Here is a 17,335-nt window from a genome sequence, read left to right on the forward strand (position 1 = left end):
GCCACCCCCACACCACACACAGACAACTCTGTCCTCGGGCAGGCCAAACACAACCCTCAGGCCCCTCCCTCTGCCCACTGTGCTGACGGGGACCAGATGCTCCAACCTTGTGGTTCTGGGGTGGGGGGGCAGGGCCCAGCGGGCTGGCAGGCAAGCCCTGGGTTTGGCCCAGGGGCCTATAATCAGCTCCTGCCCCTCTGATCCCGGCCCAGGACTGACGCTTGGGGCTGTGGTGTTCTGGCCGGCTGTGGCCACAGCCGCTATATTTGGGAGCCCGATTCAGCAGGAGGGAGGGGGGGGCAGGCAGGATCCTCCAGGGACCATGGCCTCAGGAGGAACAGAATGAGGACCACTGTGGGCCAGGCTTGGTCCTTTGTTGACGGAGGACACTGCCCTGACTTCGGGGCCCAGTTGAGAGGTATGGTCTGCTCTCAAGGGCTGATCTGGAGGGAACATGTCCAGGATGCTGAACCCCTTATTTACGCCCAAGAGTCAGACTACAAATTGGGGTTGTCCATGCTGAGTGCCTGAGAAAGGGTCGGGGCTTACAAGGGTGAACGGAAGCCAAAGGAACACTCTACAACGGGTAAGGTTTAGGGTAGAGGGATCTGGGATGGGAGGAAGGGGCGCCAACATGCTGGCCAAGGGAACTGAGAAATAAAGGTCTGGAGCTGGGGTCAGAGAGAAGGGTGAAGGACAGCCGTGAGCTCCAGCTCCCCAGCTCTGCCTGCTGGTCCAGCTTCCGGACAGTGGCCCACTCCTCCCCCAGCACAGCCCGCGGCCTCCCTGAACTGCCCTGGACGTTTCCCACCACTGGCCAAACCCTGTACTCTCCCACCAGCAGTTTCCCAAAGAGCAAATATTTATTGTCCTTGGAAGAAAAAAAAAGAGTCCCCTTTTAGGATCAGGGTCTGGGAGCTGTTATTGAAGCTTGCAGGGGTTTAGCAGCGGCCCGAGATGACCAGAGCCCCCACCCAATCAGGCTGAGGACAGAGGAAGAAAGTTGTGCTGTGGGGTGGCCTCAGAGGAGAGGGGCTGCAGCTACACTGTTGGGTGAGGCTTTGCCTGGCTCTGGACCCTAAGCCATGCTCTTTCCTCCCCAGGCCTCTGTTTCCCCAAGGCTTCACTAGGACAGGGTTGGGAATGCATAGACACTGTCACTGTGGCAAGAGGGGTGAATGTGAATGTGATCGTGTGGCTGTGTGCAACCCGTTTGTCACCATGAGCATAAGGGTGTGAACACACATACAAGCATGGAGTTGTGCAAAGTCCTCGTGAACACACTTGTGTCACCATGGGCCAGAGAATAGGAACACAAACACATGTGTGATCATGTCAGCATGTTGGTCTGTGTATCCTCATATGTGTCACCATGAGCATGAGGATGGGAACATGTATGTGTGATCCGTGCGTGCCCGTGTGTGTCACCGCGGGCATGAGGACAGGAACATACATGTGCGGCTGTGTGGGCTCAAACACGTCACCGTGGGCACGGGGGTGAGTAAGCACGTGTGCACATACCTGGGTGCTCCTGGGTATGTGTGCGTGTCTAGCTATGAGCCTGTTCATCTGTTGGCATAAGGCGGGGTAGGGGCATGTGGACACAACCTCTGTTGAATGGCCAATTCAGTCAAAAATGCAAGTAAATTTAGCAGGGGAAAAAAATCCCGTCAGTCAGACGAGGAGTCTGAATTGAGTAGTTGTTTGACTGGATGAACCTACTGTCTCAGGCAAACAGTTCCTGCTGCCTGGGAGGAGGAACCGGCTCCCCCAGGCCATCGTGGAGAAACTGGAGACGGGGACCCTGACTACGGCAGACACAAGACACTGAGACAGAGACGGGGGTAGAGAGAGACACAGAGAAAGAGAGAGACACAAGTAAGAAGGATAAACTCAGAGAGAGGGTCGTGGAGGTGGGTCAGGAACAAACGGAGCCCCCCAGGGCAGGATGCAGCTTCCTGGAGCTTACACGCATGTGCCTACAGGCTCCTTACCCCTGACATCACCTCTGAGCCAAGCACAGGCAAACTCATCCTCACCTCTCACTCACCCTGCAACAGCCTGAAGTAGACGAGGAGTGGGCACCAGACAGGGACACAGGAAGGGAGGATGAGCACGGGCAGCTGGGACACAGGGGACAGTGATGGGCATAAAAGCCGTGCAGGGGCAGTGGTGGAGATGAAGTCAGGAAGGTAACAAGGAGATGACAGTGATGATGACAGCAGAAGAGGCAGTGGTGGCTGGGAGGATCTTCCTGTCCCTCTGCAGACCCTACCTCACTGTCATGGCCCCAGCTAGACCCAGGGCTGTCCTCACCCTGTCCCACCCAGCTCCAGCTGTGGCCTTACCTCTGGTGGCCACACAAAAAGCCTCTGTGGCCCAGGGTGTAGACACTTTGTTAAAAATGGCCCAAGCCCCCAGCCAAGAATAGTTAGGGTCGGATTCCGGTACCTGCCTGTGTATTTGTAGACGCACCCACTTATCCAGTGTGGTTACATCTAACACACACACACACACACACACACACACAAACACACAATCCCTAGTCAGGCCAACCTGCTCCTGCTGCATGTCTGTCTGGACAGACCCACTGGCCCTGGACACTCCCCACCCTGCCCGGCTCCTTTCCACCAGGACTGGGGCCAACAGGAATCACACCAAAGTACACATGTGCACATACACACACACTCACCCAGGAACCCTGGCCCACAAGTGTTTGGGCCAAGAGCACACGCCCATGCACACATCTGTGCACACACATCCTCAAGCTATATAGATGGCTTTGCACACACGTGCATATGCATGTGCACACGTTTGGAGACACATGCTTTTGCAACATATGTGACACACGTTCACATGCCTTTCCACACACATCTGCATGCTCCCCTGCTCCCTACACACCCACACCTAAGACACCACACCATCAAGCTCACACCTATAGAAAGAGCTCTGGGTGGGGATTTGGAGCAATGGGAAGGAGAGAGGATGAAGGAAATAGAAATCAGAAAACTACGCCAGGCGTGCCTGGAGAATCTGGGTGACGGTGTTAACAAGTGAGCATGTGTGTGTGTGTATACATGTGGACCCAGGTGTTTGGGGCCTTCGAACTGGCTCCACCTCCACCCCACTGGAAGGCTCTCCCACCCCGACTCTGTTCTCAGAGGGGGAAACAGAGGCCCAAGCCGGGAAGCTGGGCTAGGGAGGTCAGCGCCCCCTAGTATGGGGTTCTTGAGCCTTAGCATCTGTGTTGTTCTTGGCACATCCTGGCCAGATAAGGACCGGGTCAGAGCTCGGCTCCCGTGGGAAAGGACTCTCTGGAAGGCTCCCGACCCGTTCCTTTCCCAGATCTTGGACCCTGGAGCAGGTGGAGGGAGGGCCAAGGGGAAAGAGGGATGGCTGGGGGACTGGTAAGTGCCCATCAGGCCAGCCTTGAAGTTGAGGAGGTCAGAGGGACTGCAGGGCTGGGGGGAAGGGGGGTGGGGAACCACAGCAAGTTCAGAGACTCAGAAGTGCCCAGGAATGTGGAGTGCCCACTGCCCACCTCACAACTCAGGCTTGCCAAGTCTCCTCAGCCCAGCCCTCACCACACATGAGGCTAACTGTGAATTGGCCCCTCTGACCAGCCCAGGGACCCCAAGGGCAAGGCCTGGAGCATAGAGGGTGGGGTGATGCCAGGCATCCAGCTTTCTGTGGAACCTGGACTTGAAATCTTCTGTTCCAGGGAGCCCCACGAGGTTCTGAAGTTGGGGCTGATTGTCAGGGATCTGTGTCTGAGGTTTGTGCTGAGTTGGACAAAGAGGCTGGTTTGGGGGGTGTGGTTGTAATGTTAGAAGACACAGAAGCAGCATACCCCCACTCAAAGCAGATCAGCAGTGCTGGTCCTAAAATTGGCATCAGGACTGGCTGGGGACAGGGGACCTTATGCTAGCCTTCATCCCATCAATGGCTCCTAGGAGCCTCATCCCCTCTGAAGACCTCAGTGTTCACACCTCTACAGTGGGTTGGCTCAGCAGGTGCACAGTCCCCTCAGCACAGTCAGTTTGGGTATCCTTGCACCTAAGCCTCTTGCCCCACTTGCACTAAACTTTGCCCCTGTCCGATCTCAGTGCCAGCTGAGGGGCTAGGGGTGGAAGGGCTGGGGCTTAGAGCCGGTCTGCAGGGGAACAATGGGCTGGAATTCTGCATAAATTCCAGGCAGGCTGCCCATAACGGGGAAGGGACTGGGAGATTCCTAGTTGACAGCAAGCCCCAGCCTTCTGAAGGGGGCCCTGCCTTGAGGAGCGCTGGTCCAAGGAGAGAAGCAGGAGTCCCTCTGGTGGGGCGACTACAGGGCCCCAGACACTCCCCCAGTCCTCTCATCCAGCGTCCCCCATCCCCAGCCTTCCCCAGCCCCTGTGCAGCTATAATCACTATGGCTGCAGTTCAGGTCAAGAACCCTGAGGAGGAATCACCATCGATTGATTGCCGCTGCCAAGAGCCACTGTCATCTCCGGCCCCCTGCCTGACCTTGGGGTTCAGAGAAAGGACATGCCAGTTCCCCACCCCCATCATCTCACTGAGGGCAGAGGCTGCAGGGGCAGCTGGGCTGGCCTGGGCTGGGGCACTGGGGTGGGTCCTTCTGTCTCCCACGGAGCAGGAGCCGTGGGGAGGGGGGAGAGTTTGAATCCTTCTGACTTGGCCCTTGGGCAGCTCCCTAGTTCTTCTCCAGGGAGCCATCTGAGATTGTCGGCGGGGGGAGGGGGAGGTCAATCTCAGATGGCTCCCTGGAGAAGAACTACCTAATGACTAATGACAGAGACATGTCCAGAGGCCTGAAGAGGGTCCTTCTTGAGAACCTGGAATCCACTCTTTCGTAATGGGGAAACTCAGAGACAAGGAGACCTAAGGGGGCAGGATTTCTGATGTCCAAAGCTCCAGCCGGTACCTGTGCCCTCCCCCAGAGATGCAGGACAAGGTAGCATTTTTTCCTGACATCAAGGATCCTCACCAGGGCCACAGAGAGGGCCCAGGCCCTGCCTCAGGGCCTCACATTCTGTTGGGGCAGAGCAGCAGCAGCAACTCATCTAGGGAAGAAGGATCCACAGGGATCTCACTCTGCTCGGGGTGAGGGGTGCAGATCCAAAACTTGGGGGAGGAGGGGACATTTGAAAGGCGTGCAAGGGACCCCAGAAGGGAAGAAGGGCAAGACTGACAGCGAGACCTTTGCAGGGAAGAGGCCCAGGAGCCCAGGGAACAGGAATGACAGGCCAGTGGGACTGGACAGGGTGCTGGTTCCCATGTCTGCCTCACTCTTCGAACCCAGCCCAGCCCAACCCAGGCACAGGAAAGTGCTCCAGGGTCGGAGGAGTGAGCAACCTGCTCCAGGGGTCCCACAGGGGCTACAGCAGCCATAGAAGGCACTAGAACACAGGAGACACCAGGCAGAGCTGAGAGTTGGGAACGCTTTCTCTCGCCTCCCTTGGCCGGGTCATCACTTCCTTGCCCTCCTCTGCCCCCAAGGAGCCCTCTGTGGTTCAGCTTGAGTGGAAAATTCATGTGGAGCCACTGAGTTGGAGGGGTGGGTGCCACCTTCCATCTTGGACCCAGCTCCACTCAGCAGGTAGGAATGGATTCTGGAGCTGGGGGTGGTGGTGGAGGGGTTGCTGGTGGGAACAGGATGTGCTGAATGTCCTAGAGGTCAGTGCTCCCATCACAGGCCTCTGTGCCCCTAACACCAGCTCAGGACGGCAGGGGAGGAAGGAGTTTGGTTGGCTAGGGGAGGCTTAGACCATTGGCCTCACCCCAGAGCGGGTAGTGCATCCAGAGCCTTTGGGGCTTCTGCTCTTCAAATGAGAAGTAGGGCTTTTCACCCACTCCTGAGGAGGCAGAGGGGCCCTAAGGATGGAGTCGTGGACCAGGGTGAGGGGGGCGGATGTGTGACTGGGCAGCATCCTGTCCTGGCTGGGCCCAGATGGCTGCCAGTGGGTGCTGGAGCTATGCATAGCCACCCTCCTGTTACTCCCATCCTCCCCAAGACAGCCGACCCACCTGTCCCCAGTCGGGACCTGTCAGCCTCTTCCACAGCTGACAGGAGCCTCGGAGGGCATTGGGCTTTCGGAAGGAAGGCCTGGTACTTAGTCTGGATGAGCTGGGTGACCTCTGGCACACCGTGGCCCCTCACTGGATGTCGTTCTCCCACACACGGTTTTATAAACTTCCCCAAAGTACTTCCCCTTTCTGGCCAGTTCAGCCAACGTCCACGGCATCTCTGTGCCAAGTTCTGTGCCGGATGCTGGGTAGCCCTGATCCCAGCCCCAGAGATGTTCCCAGAGACTGCCAGCTCATTTGTCACTTCAGCTAGTGTCCTCTGAGGCATTCTGGATGGGAGGAAACTGAGGCCTGGAGGGATTGCCTGGCCACTCTCAAGTGGCCCAGCGTGACCAAGGACCACCCACATGTAGGGTGTTCCAAGCCAAACAGAGCCAACATGGCAAAATCGAGGAATCCCACACCCGAGGTCTCCCTGCCACAGCCCCCAGCCAGGACCAGTTTTGGAGCTAGCCCCTTCCCCAACCCCCTCCTCCTTCCTGGCCCCCTCCTCCCTTCAAACCGCAGGGCCTGGCTGGTCTCTGGAACGTGTGCCTAGGACCTCGGTGATATTTTGAGTTTAAGAAAACTTTGCAGTCGGCAGGAGCTCTTAAAGGTTATAAATAGCAGCAGTGGGAGCCCATGCTGGGAGAGGCGGAAACACGTGTTAAAGCACGCCTTGTGGGGGGGGATTCCGAGGCACAGACCCCCCCACTAGGGACCCACCAGGCATCTAGGGATTTTACAACCACTGGAGCAGGAAGTCACACCCCATCCGGAAGGCATCTGGGAAACTCAACCCCCTTCTCACCCCCCATAAGGGTCCCCAGTAGCTGGCCAAGTTGCCCAGGGCCTGGGGGTGCTGCTGAAAGGGGACGTGGGGAGGGGTGGTCTCTTCCCTACTCTCCACTACCTACCACCAGGGCCCCTCAGAGCTGCCCAGCATCGGGACCTAGGGCTGAGAGGGGAATTGGAAAGTGTCCTCTCTACCCCCAGTCAGTGGGAGCAGGAAGGGATTATTCCAAGATCACGCAGAAGTTGGGGAGGGTTTGGATCCCCAAGCCAAGGTTCTTTCTTTCTACCAAATGCTGCTGCAGTCTCCCTCCATCTCGAGGGGCAAGGAGAACGATGCCTTGACCCAACCACATAAAGCACTAATGAAGGACTGGAGACTGTGTGAAGGGCCCTCTGTCATGAGCTACCCCTGTGTCCAGCCCTGGGTGTGAGCAGACCCTATGCCTGTCCCTCAGCAACCTGCCATTCCCCGTGTCGTGATGAAGATGCGTATTGAACAGACATGAGGAAGTGGGGTCCAGATAGGATGAGGGACCCCACCACCCCAGCGGGATGCGCACCCACACCCACACGGCCGGGTGTGGCCTGTGACAATCCAAGGCCAGGCGTGGGATCTCAACAAGAAATCCAGCTCTGGTTTTGGCCACTGCGGTCTCAGGCTTGCCTTGAAAGCCATCCAGTTTGAGGCTGTGCCCTCGGAAGCCTGGTCTTGAGAGGACACAGCCCTACCCTCAGAGGCCTATCTAAGAGAGAACAGTCATGATGGCCCCCTGGCCTTTGAAGAAGTACTTTAGCTTCTACCACCTCCCTCAATTTTCCCAGCTGCTCTGAAATGGGCATGGAGCAGGAATCTAGAGAGTGGGAAACTGAGGCAGGTCTGAGGCTCCCACCCGACACCCCCAGTCTTGCCTTACTCTTGCCCCACCTGTTGCCATGGGCCCCAGCTGGGTCTGGGGGTGGCAGCCAAGCCTGGCGTCCAGGTGCTGTGAGGCTCAGGGAGCCCCAAAAGGTTTATGGGGCTCCCGATGAATGGGCCTGTTGAGCTTGGAGGGGCCGAGCCCGAGTAAACATGACTGGGTCTGAGCTGCCTTTCTCCCCCTTCCTCCTTCCCCAGGACCCAGGACCAAAATACGACTTCCTGTCCCCGGAGCTGAGGGCCAGACTCGCCCCTCAGAGCCCTGGGCTGGGGCCCACTGGAGGAAAACCGCCCGCCTAAAGGAGGCTGGTGGAGGGGAGGGGAACCTCAGATTTTCAGGTTAAAAGTGTTTAGGCACTTAATGGAGCCCCTTCAAACCTCGAGCTGCCCATCTGTTAACAACAGATCAGGAAACTGAGGCAATGAGCAGGAAGGGGGAGAACAGGCACTGAGCCTGAGCTACTGCTCTGCAGAACTGAAATCTGCCCCCCCACCACCATCAGCCCTGGCCACAGAATGGCCTACTCTGCTCCCCAGAGTACCCCTCCGAGTGCCAAGGGCAAACGCCCTCTGAGTGCAGTCCTTGTAGACTCGCTACATGCCCTTGGCCAGCTCATTTTGCTCTCTGAGCCTCAGTTTTTCCATCTGGAGGCCAAGAATTGACGAGTCCCTTGTCTCCCTTTCCAGCTTGTGAACCAGAAAGTACTTTGGAATCTGTAAAGTACGGTGCCCTCCCCAGGAGCCTGGAAGTCCTGGGGAGGCTTAGTCCCTGGGGCCAGGAGTCCTAGGAACGTGCCCTGGCGGCTGCAGGGTACTTGGGGCCAGCCACCTCACGTGCTGGGCAGTGGGGGCTGAGGCTGGAATGTGCTGAGCGGCAGCTGCCATGTGAATCATTACACCTCGTCAAGCCGAGCCCAGGACTCCCAGACACAAACCAGCTCAGGCTGGGCTCAGGTAGAATGGCAGCCTCTGGCCAGGAGCGCCAGGCCCTAGGGTAAGGTGTTTGGGATCTTGTATGGTTTCTTTCTCCCTGTCTGCACACGTCTTCACCCTCAGCGTCCAGCCCGGGTTCTGCCACAACTCATTCCACAGACCCACAGAGAAAGGTCATCCTGTCCACATCTCCCTGCCCCCATGACCTGTAACGGCATAAGCAGACCTTGAGCACGGGTGGCACCGGGGAGCAGCACAGAGGGCTGCCTGGCTGGCTTCATGCCTGGGGCTCCCATTCAAGTAGGTAAGGAGTCAGATATGGAGTGGCTGTAGGGCTGCAGGGGCTCAGGTCAAGGGCTGGGGTGGAACAAGGGTCCTCACAACTCTTCCAGCTGGCAGCCACTGGGCATCCAGTGATGGGAGTTCAAGTCTTCTCGGGCCTCAGTTTTTCTGCCTGTGACATGGGTATGACCCACCCTCAGGCCCCACCTGATTTCTCAGGGTGCCTGAAACTTGAATGAAGTCACCTGTAGAGGCTGTGCTCATACCTGGTGGTCACTTGACATTCCTGAGATATGGAAAGGGCAAGTGGGGAGTTGCAGGGACACAGGGACAGAGAAGGAGGGTTCGTTGAGAGAGGCTCAGGGGGGCAAGGAGGGAGCCACTGAGGAGTGCACACACGGAGGCGCTGAGCCCGCCCAGGGCGCCTGGCAGGCAGACCCCTGGGGGGAGGGGTGCCAGCCCAGGGCACCCAAACCCTGGCCTGACTGTACCTCCCCCACCAGGAGTCTGGACAAAGTCCTAGGCCAGAGTAGTGCTTGGTAAAAAATAATTAATTTTTCTTTTCAAGTGAAAGCTCTGACTCAGGCCTTCTCCTGTCCCCATCAGTAACGTCCTTGCCTGGGTCTGAACCATAGAAGCAGCTTGGTGGCCATCTATGGCCTCCTCCTGGCCAACCTGAGCCTGTCCTCAGGCTGCAGGGCCCACTCTAGAAGGTCTTGTGGGTCCCAGGTAAGTGGGGTCCAGGGGAGCACTGCTGGGAGGGACGAGACTATAGCACCCCCACTGGGCGAGTGTGTGGGTACTTGCGCTGTGCCCTGGGGCGGACTAAGCGTGTCCACATTGAAGACATGTCTGTGAATCTGGCATTACCACGGCAGAGGGCTTATGACCATGTGATCTGCCTCCTGGCCTCCTGCACCCCCATTTCCCTCTCTTTGCCTTCCTGAGGGGTGAGAAAGCCTGGCTTCCTGCTGCAAGGGGAGGGGGCAACCCGATCAGCTGCCTCAGCCAGGTGGGGGGTGTTTATGAGCAGCCGAAACGGCTGTAAAAGTGGCACCTCACTTCACTTCTGGCCTAGCCATCCCCTTCCCTACCAGCCTTTTGCCTCGAAAAGCTTCCAGAAATCTGAGATTAAGGCCTGGTGGAGGTTCAGCCCGGGGTCAGTGTTCAGTCAAGTGTTAGGGGTCAGACTGGATGAGGACTCAGCCTGGGGTCAGTGTTCAGTATGGGGTAGAGCTCAATCTGGGATCCGCGTTGAGCTTGGTATTCAGTCAGGCTGAGTTTGGGGCTAGGATTGGGACAAAATGTCGGGGAGTGTGATAACTCAGAAGCAAACGAGGACTTTTGGTCTCAGAGAGCTCCCTGGGTTGAGAGGGGTAGGCCCCAAGGGAGGGGGGGCTGGGCTACAGAGCTCGGAGAGCTGAGCTTCTGTCTTTCCTGTTTGTGTCTGGTGTCCACCTTGGCCCCAGGGTCTGTGTACCTTGGCCAGAGCCCTACACACAGTGGCAGTGGCGGCAGCAGAGTCTTGTCGACTGAGGGTGGCCACGCCAGCAGGGACAGAGCCAGCATCCAGCCCCTGCTCCAGCCTTAAGCTCCAGTAGCCGCCTTGGCTCTTCCTCCTGGGCCCAGCCTGGGGATCAGAGAGGGGAATCCCCACAGGGACTTACTCCCCACTCCCCACCAGCCAGGCCTTTCCAAACACCATTGAAACTGACCCGAAACTGACCCTGGGGCCCTAGGGCCTGCTTCTCAAGAAAGGCAGGCTTGATCTGCCAGGCACTGGGGTGTGCCGGTTAATGTGTGACACCCCCACCCCCATGGTGGCATTTTAACCAGAGGCCTGGGGGGGATTTAGGGGGTCAGTAGCACCACCCACAGCAGTGGAATGTCCAGCAAGACATTCTGGAGTGAGCCACAGGAGTTACAGCAAGGAGAATGTCCTTAAGGGGCCCAGGAGCCCCCCAGATCCCTTCACCGTGGCCCTGTCCACAGCTTACTCCAGTCCTCCCAAGCTAAAATACTATTTATTTCCCAATTTCAGCTTTCTGGTATCAGATCTGAGAAAAATTCCCTCCATCAGCCCCTAGTTTACCTCCCAGTTCCCTTAAACCCTCCATAAATGCTCTTTTCCCATCACCAAGGTGGGGAAGGGGTGGCGGCGGTGGTCATCGAACCATAAAACTTAGAACGGAGTCACTTAGAGACAGAGACTTAAAGCTGAGACCATCAGAATATAAAACCCAAGATCACTCTGGGCACCTGGGTCCTGTTCCTGCGCCCAAGGAACCCGCAAACCATAGGGGGCAGTGTTGAAATCACAATCCCAGCAGTAATGGAGGAGGCAAGGTCACAAGGAAGGAGGGGTATGCTTTACATCAGGCAGAGGAGTGCAGTCTTGGAGAGGGAACTGCAAGGGCAAGGGCATGGGGAGTGAATGGGGCGGGGGGAGATCTGGAGTCTAGTGGACAGTACCTGTTGGGGGAATCATCTTTGTGCACAGTCATTGAATGCCAGGACAAGAAACTTGAGGCCAGTGGGGCCCAGAGGAGGGGTATGACCAGACAACTGTGTTGGGAAGATGGCTGTGGGTGCAGGGCAAAAGGTGGGTATGCTTGAGTCTAGTGGGAGTGGGCTGCCAGGAAGGTTGAGCGAAGCTGCATTTCAGCAGCCTTAGGGTTTAATCTTGGGGACCCATTCACTTTGAGGGCAGACACCATTCCTGCAATGGGGGATGGGTTTGGGGGCCCTGAGGAGCTTGATTTCTACAGGCTGTGTCTGTGGCACAGGAGAACCCACAGGCCTGCACACTAAACAGTAAAGTTGAAAGTGCCCTTTAAATCAACTGATCAGCTCCACCATTTAACAGATGAGGAAACTGAGGCCCAGACAGTGGGAGTGTCACGGAGCCCAGGACATTCAACGGGTAAGTGGGTCAAGCAGGAGCTGCCACCCAGCCCAAATGATCTTTTCAAGGACCTAAGATTCGCATTTGCTTCCTCTACACCATTTTTGGAGCCCTGGTGGCACAATGGTTAAGCATTCAGCTGCTAACCAGGAGATCAGCAGTTCAAATCCACCGGGTGCTCCTTGGAAACCCTCTGGGGCAGTTCTACTCTGTCCTATAGGGTCCCTATGAGTCGGAATCCACTCCAAGGCAACGCGTTTAGACCATTCTTGGAGGCCTGGTGGTGCAGTGGTTAAGAACTCGGCTGCTAACCAAAAGGCCAGCACTTCAAATCTGCCAGCCGCTCCTTGGAAACCCTGAGGCAGTTCTACTCTGTCCTATAAGGTCGCTATGAGTCTGAATCGGCTCATCCGCAATGGGTTTGGTGGTTGTTGTTTTTTTGGACTATCCTTAAAGGCCTCCCCTCCAGGAGTCCCTGGCCTCTCCCTGGGCCTCAGGTCCACCACCTGGTACAGGAGATAGTCACCTAGGGTCCAAAGCCCCCTCCTCTTAGAGCCCCAGCGTCCTCTATCCTGCAGGAGCATGTAAGCCCCGCCCACGTCCGGCCAGGGCGGGGTAGACTCCTCTCTCCCCTCCTCCAGACCAAGGGTCCCCAGCAGAGCTGACCTAGAGCGCTGGGGGGTGGGGGGTGGCGGAGCCCCAGGGGGTCCGGACTAAGCCCCAGAGCCTGCGGCCTCCAGGCGCCCGGGGTGTGGCCAGAGGCGGGACTAGGGAGGCCGGATAGGCGGCTGGATGGGTCGAGACTCCAAAAGACCAGGACCCGGGGAAAGACAGGGAAGGGAGAGGGACTTGAGGCTGGAGACGGGTGTGAAGGGGGGAGCGGGTCTAGAGCGTTGCGGACCCACAGACTAGAGAAGAGACTGGGGACTGGGGGCGGGGTGGGGCGGGGCAGGAGGGCTGCGGCGGCCCAGCCTGGCTTGGGGCTGGCAGCGGAGCCATCTCCCCAGGGACCCCAGCCCAGCCCGTGCCGGAGCCCGGCGGGCAGACAGATAGCGTTGCGGCCGAGGCGCGAGGTGGTACCGGGCGGCCTTCCCAGGAGATCCTCCTGTGAAAAGGGCCTGCTCCGAAGCTGAGGGTTCCTATTCACCCTCCCGGACAGGACAATCAGACAAAAACAAAACAAAACAAAACAAATCAAAAAGGTCTTGCCTTCCCGAGCCGAGAATGAAGCGGTGGCAGCACCCTGGGCCATGTTCCTGCGCCCCGATGTCAGAGCTTCCCCGGTCCGGTCCCCCCAACACTCACATCACACCCTGCCGCGGTCCGACCCTGGGCCACTGTCTCTAAAGAAACGTCCCGGGGCTGGGGGCCGCGGACTCCGCTCTGCCCCTCCACACAGCCGCTGTCGGAGGCGACGGGGGGGTGGGGGGAGCGGGAGCGGCCCAGGGAGGGCGCGGGGGAGGATCGCGGCGCCCGGTCGCGGGGGGAGGGGGAGCGGCAGACGCCGAGGCGAGGGACGCGCGCGGCGGGCGGCGGCTCCGAACAGCGGCCAGGCGGGGGACGCTGGAGGCCAGGCCGGCGAGGGGGCATCCTGAGAGCTCCATGAAGTCCCCCCGGGGCCGCGGACGGGGCGCTGTCCTGGGGAGGCTGTCGGGGGGAGCCCGACATCCATGGCAAGGCGGGGACCGCGGCGGCGCGCTCGGAGTAAGTCGGGGCTGGGGGCCGACCCCGGAGAGAGGGGGCCGGAGTTGGGTCGCGGTGACTCCAGACTTGGCCGGGCCGGCCGGGCTGGTCTGTTTCGGTGTCAGTCGGCGGCGCCTCCTCGGAGCCTGGTGGAGCCGCCAGCCCCGGGCCGCGCGGCTCGGTGGCTTTTTTGGAAACTTGCAAATGTTTTCGTAGAGGGAGAAGGGGGAGGGGAGGGAGAGAGCGAGGGAGTGACCAAAACGGAGCTCGGGGCCGCTGGAAGAAAGGAGGCCAAGGCCGGGGGAGCTAGAGACGGACTGACAGACAGAGCGGCCCGGCAGCAGGCGCGCTCGGGCGGCGCGGGCGCAGGCGGGGCTCCGGCCGAGGATGGGGAGGAGATGCCGGAGGCGGCCGCGGTGGAGATGGGAGTGTGGGGGCCCGAGGAGCCGGGAGCTGACGGCCAGAACACCGGAGGGCTCCGTGTCTTTGCAAAGTTGGGATCGCATCCCCAAGCTGCACGCCCCGCGCGGCTCAAAGCGCGCCCCCGCCCCGCCCCGACCCCCTCCCGCTGTGGCCTGCCGCCGAGCTAAAAATAACAGCCCCGTTCGCCCCCCGCAGACCGCGACCCCGACCCCTCCCCCGCCCCCTCCCCCACTGGGCGTGGGGCGAAGCCACAGCTCCCAGTTCACCAAAAGAAAAAAAAAAAGAAAAGAAAAGGCGGAGCGGGGGGGTCGGGGGGCGGGCCGGGGGCGGGGGGCCCGGCCATATGGATGTGATTTCTCCGCTCCGAGGCAGACGGGCCGCTCCGCAGCGCTCGGCGCCCGCCCGCCGCCCGCCCGGCCTCCGGCTGCCTCCCTCCTCTCTCCCTCCCTCTCTCCCTCCTTCGCGCTCGCTCGCTAGCCCTCGGCGCATGGACCCCGCGCCGGGCCCCGGGGCCTCGGGCCGCCCGGACGCCGGGGTCCCCTAGGCCGGGGCGTGGGCGGGGCGACCCGGCCTGACGCAGCTCTGCACACCCCCACCCCAACACCACCAGGGCCGGCGGCGGCGGCTGCCCCGAGGGACGCGGCCCTAGGCGGTGGCGATGGGGGCCGCCCGGATCGCGCCCGGCCTGGCGCTCCTGCTCTGCTGCCCGGTGCTCAGCTCCGCATACGCGCTGGTAAGTTCCCGCCGGCACTCCAGCACAAACACCCGCCCAACCCGGCCCTGGAAGGCGCTGCGGGGCTTACTCCGGGGTGCCTGCGGCGGGTCCGGGGCACAGAGTCTTGGATTCTCTGAATAGTCTGAACTTTGAGTGAGGGTCCTCTCTGAACTGGGATCCTCGGTGCTTGCTGTCTCCGGGGTGCCTGGACTTGGGTTCCACACGACTAAGGTCTCCCCATCTCGCAAGCCTGCATATGGGGCCCCAGGTCTGGAAATGTGTGGTTGGGGTTATTTCTCTTTCTCTGGCTGTGTGTCCTCTGAAGATGACAGTGTGATCCAGTGGAAGGCTGGGCTTTGGTGGAAGTCTGGGGTCCCACAGACTTTGCTTGGGGGGGTGGGAGGAAGCTCTGTTTTCTGCAAGTTTTGTTTGCAATCCAGGACACAGGGATGTGGGTCCAAAGTCAGAATCATCCAGACAGGGGGTAGGGCTGAGGGACCCCCTCCAGCTCTCACAATTGCACACATGCACACATGCACGCACACACACACACACACACAGCTTTACCCGTAGTGGAAGCCGTTTGCCCAGGAAGGTGGATGTGGTGTGGCGTAGAGGAGGGATGTAGGTCTCCTGAAGGAGACTGGCTTCCAGAACACCCCTCCAGGAGAAACTTGCTGAGAGGAACTCCAGTGAGCGAGGAGACCCGTGGAAAGACCCTCCTGAGAGTGCACCCTCCTGAGAGCAGTGACCAGCAGAGAACCACAGGGAGACGAAGAGACAAAATGGAAGAGAAGCCTAAAGAGAGAGAGAGGAGAGCGACAGAGACAAAAGGGGGTGGGGAGAAGAGCTCCCCAGAGCAGAAGGGGTGGACAGACAGAACAGCAAAGAAAAAGGCAGGGAGAGACAGGCGGCTGGCTGCAGAAAACAGAGAGGCTGAGGGGCAGGACCTTTTCCCTGGTGAGGGGGGTGTCCCATCCTCTCAGATCCCACAGCAGCCATGTCCCAAGGGACCAGTTCATTCCTGAGAAGGCTGTCTGACTTCAAGACCCCTGCGTGTCCCAGGTGGGGTACTCTCCTACCCCGGAGACATAGACAGGCAGACAGCCTCCTCTTTCTGACCAGCAGTAGATCCCTGCCCAGGGCAGAGTCCCAGCCTGGGAGGCAGGAGCTCTGAGACTCCGCTAGGTCTGCCTAATGCCTGTGTAACCTTGGGCTAGCCTTCTCCACACCTCAGTTTCCCCATCTGTAAACAGGCATGAAAGAAACATTTGCCTAAGAAACCCGTGATAGGAGGTGTTCCCTTCCTCAGCAGCCCCCGTTCACTGGCGCCCAGGCCTCATGACTCTGGCCACAGCAGAGGCTTCCCAAAGCCAGAGACATCATCCCATATGAGCAAGGACATGTAGATGAGGAAACCAAGGTTCAGCGGGGCTTAGCACGCTGCCCAGAGGTAGGATGGAGCCATTTCCCCACCCTGCCGTCAGGCCAGGCTCAAGGTCTTTCCCTGCAGGGACAACACAGCCACCATTTCGGGCCAGCCGGCAGGGTCCATGTGTGCATGCGTGTGCACTCAGCGTGACTGTCAGGAAGACGAGGTGGTGAGTGAGGGGTCCCCAAATGTGTCTGTGTCAGATCAGGGCTCTGGGGAACTCTGGACACATGTGTTCATCTGTCTATGTGATTGTAAGCGTGAGCTCACGGTGTGCTCATGACTTGCTGGATGGAGCACAGTTGTATGTGCCTTTGTGAGCGCGTGAGCATCCAGTCTATTGTTTTCTTACTTTTATTTAATAAATGCTTCTGTAGTACTTTCCTATATACCAGACGCTGTTTGAGGCATTTTACATATATTAACTAGTTTAATCTTCCCAGTAACCCTCAGAGGAAGGTCTGGTTACTGCCCCCATTTTGTAATCAACCCAAATCACAAAACCAATACGACTTACCTATCTCATGCCAACCAAGTGCCAAGCTCTGTTCCTCTGGGTATGGGGCTGAGGGTCCTCAGGGCCCCACACTGAGGCACATGCAGAGAATGCCCCTGGCTCAGCCCCGACCCAAGGCTGAGGGCTAGGGCAGGAGGGGGGTACCCGGGCTGGGGCTGTTCAGGGACCTGGTTGGGGAGGCTATGGCTGGCCTCTCAGGCTGTGAGTCCATTGGACCCTCCTTGGTTTCAGGGCTAGAGGATAGGGCTCAAGGAGTAGGGAAGCAGCCTGCTCACCCGCTCAATGCCCCGTGGGCCTCTTGGGTTCAGCTAGAGCTGGCAAGAGGCTGGCAGCCTGCCAGCTCCCTCTCCTGAGCCCAGGGGTTGCCACTCCCAGGCATATCTGCACTGGTGCCCACCAAGCCCACAAGCCTCAGCTGATAGCTCCTGTCACCAAACCTGTATGCTGCCTGCCCAGCTGACTGAGGACCAGGCTCACAGTTGGGGGGCCAAAGAGCATCCCAGTGGGAGGATGCTGAGTGTGTCCAGACCTAGCTGGTCTGTCTTGTGCCCTAAAGGGAAGAGTAGCTGGGAAAATGGGGGTGTGGAGAGAGGGAGAGGAGTGAGGTTCAGACGAAGCGGTGGGCCCACAGATTTTGAGTCGGAGACCTGGGCGTGATCTGCTCCTTG

The 17,335-nt window shown here is 59.1% G+C and overlaps 2 protein-coding genes across 6 annotated transcripts in view; one reads left to right on the top strand and one right to left on the bottom strand.

The window, feature by feature from the left end:
- MYL3 (myosin light chain 3) overlaps positions 1–13,336 on the bottom strand; it is a 26,913-nt gene extending 13,577 nt beyond the window's left edge. For both annotated transcript variants that reach the window (XM_049861689.1, XM_049861688.1), the window contains exon 1: positions 13,107–13,336. The gene's annotated coding sequence lies outside the window, so the exon portion shown is untranslated. The remainder of the gene's footprint in view (positions 1–13,106) is intronic.
- Positions 9,707–17,335, top strand: part of PTH1R (parathyroid hormone 1 receptor) — a 27,516-nt gene continuing 19,887 nt past the window's right edge. Inside the window, exons 1-2 of one of the 4 annotated variants that reach the window (XM_049861686.1) lie at positions 9,707–9,721; positions 11,859–11,915. In XM_049861686.1, coding sequence (XP_049717643.1) covers positions 11,859–11,915 — 57 coding nt within the window. In that variant the 5' untranslated portion in view covers positions 9,707–9,721. Of the gene's footprint in view, positions 9,722–11,858; positions 11,916–13,399; positions 13,602–14,377; positions 16,320–17,335 lie in introns of those variants that run through there. The other 3 variants (XM_049861685.1, XM_049861684.1, XM_049861687.1) reach the window with 3 other exon arrangements.

Source organism: Elephas maximus, chromosome 20 (genome assembly GCF_024166365.1).
Source record: "Elephas maximus indicus isolate mEleMax1 chromosome 20, mEleMax1 primary haplotype, whole genome shotgun sequence".
Classification (NCBI taxonomy): domain Eukaryota; kingdom Metazoa; phylum Chordata; class Mammalia; order Proboscidea; family Elephantidae; genus Elephas; species Elephas maximus.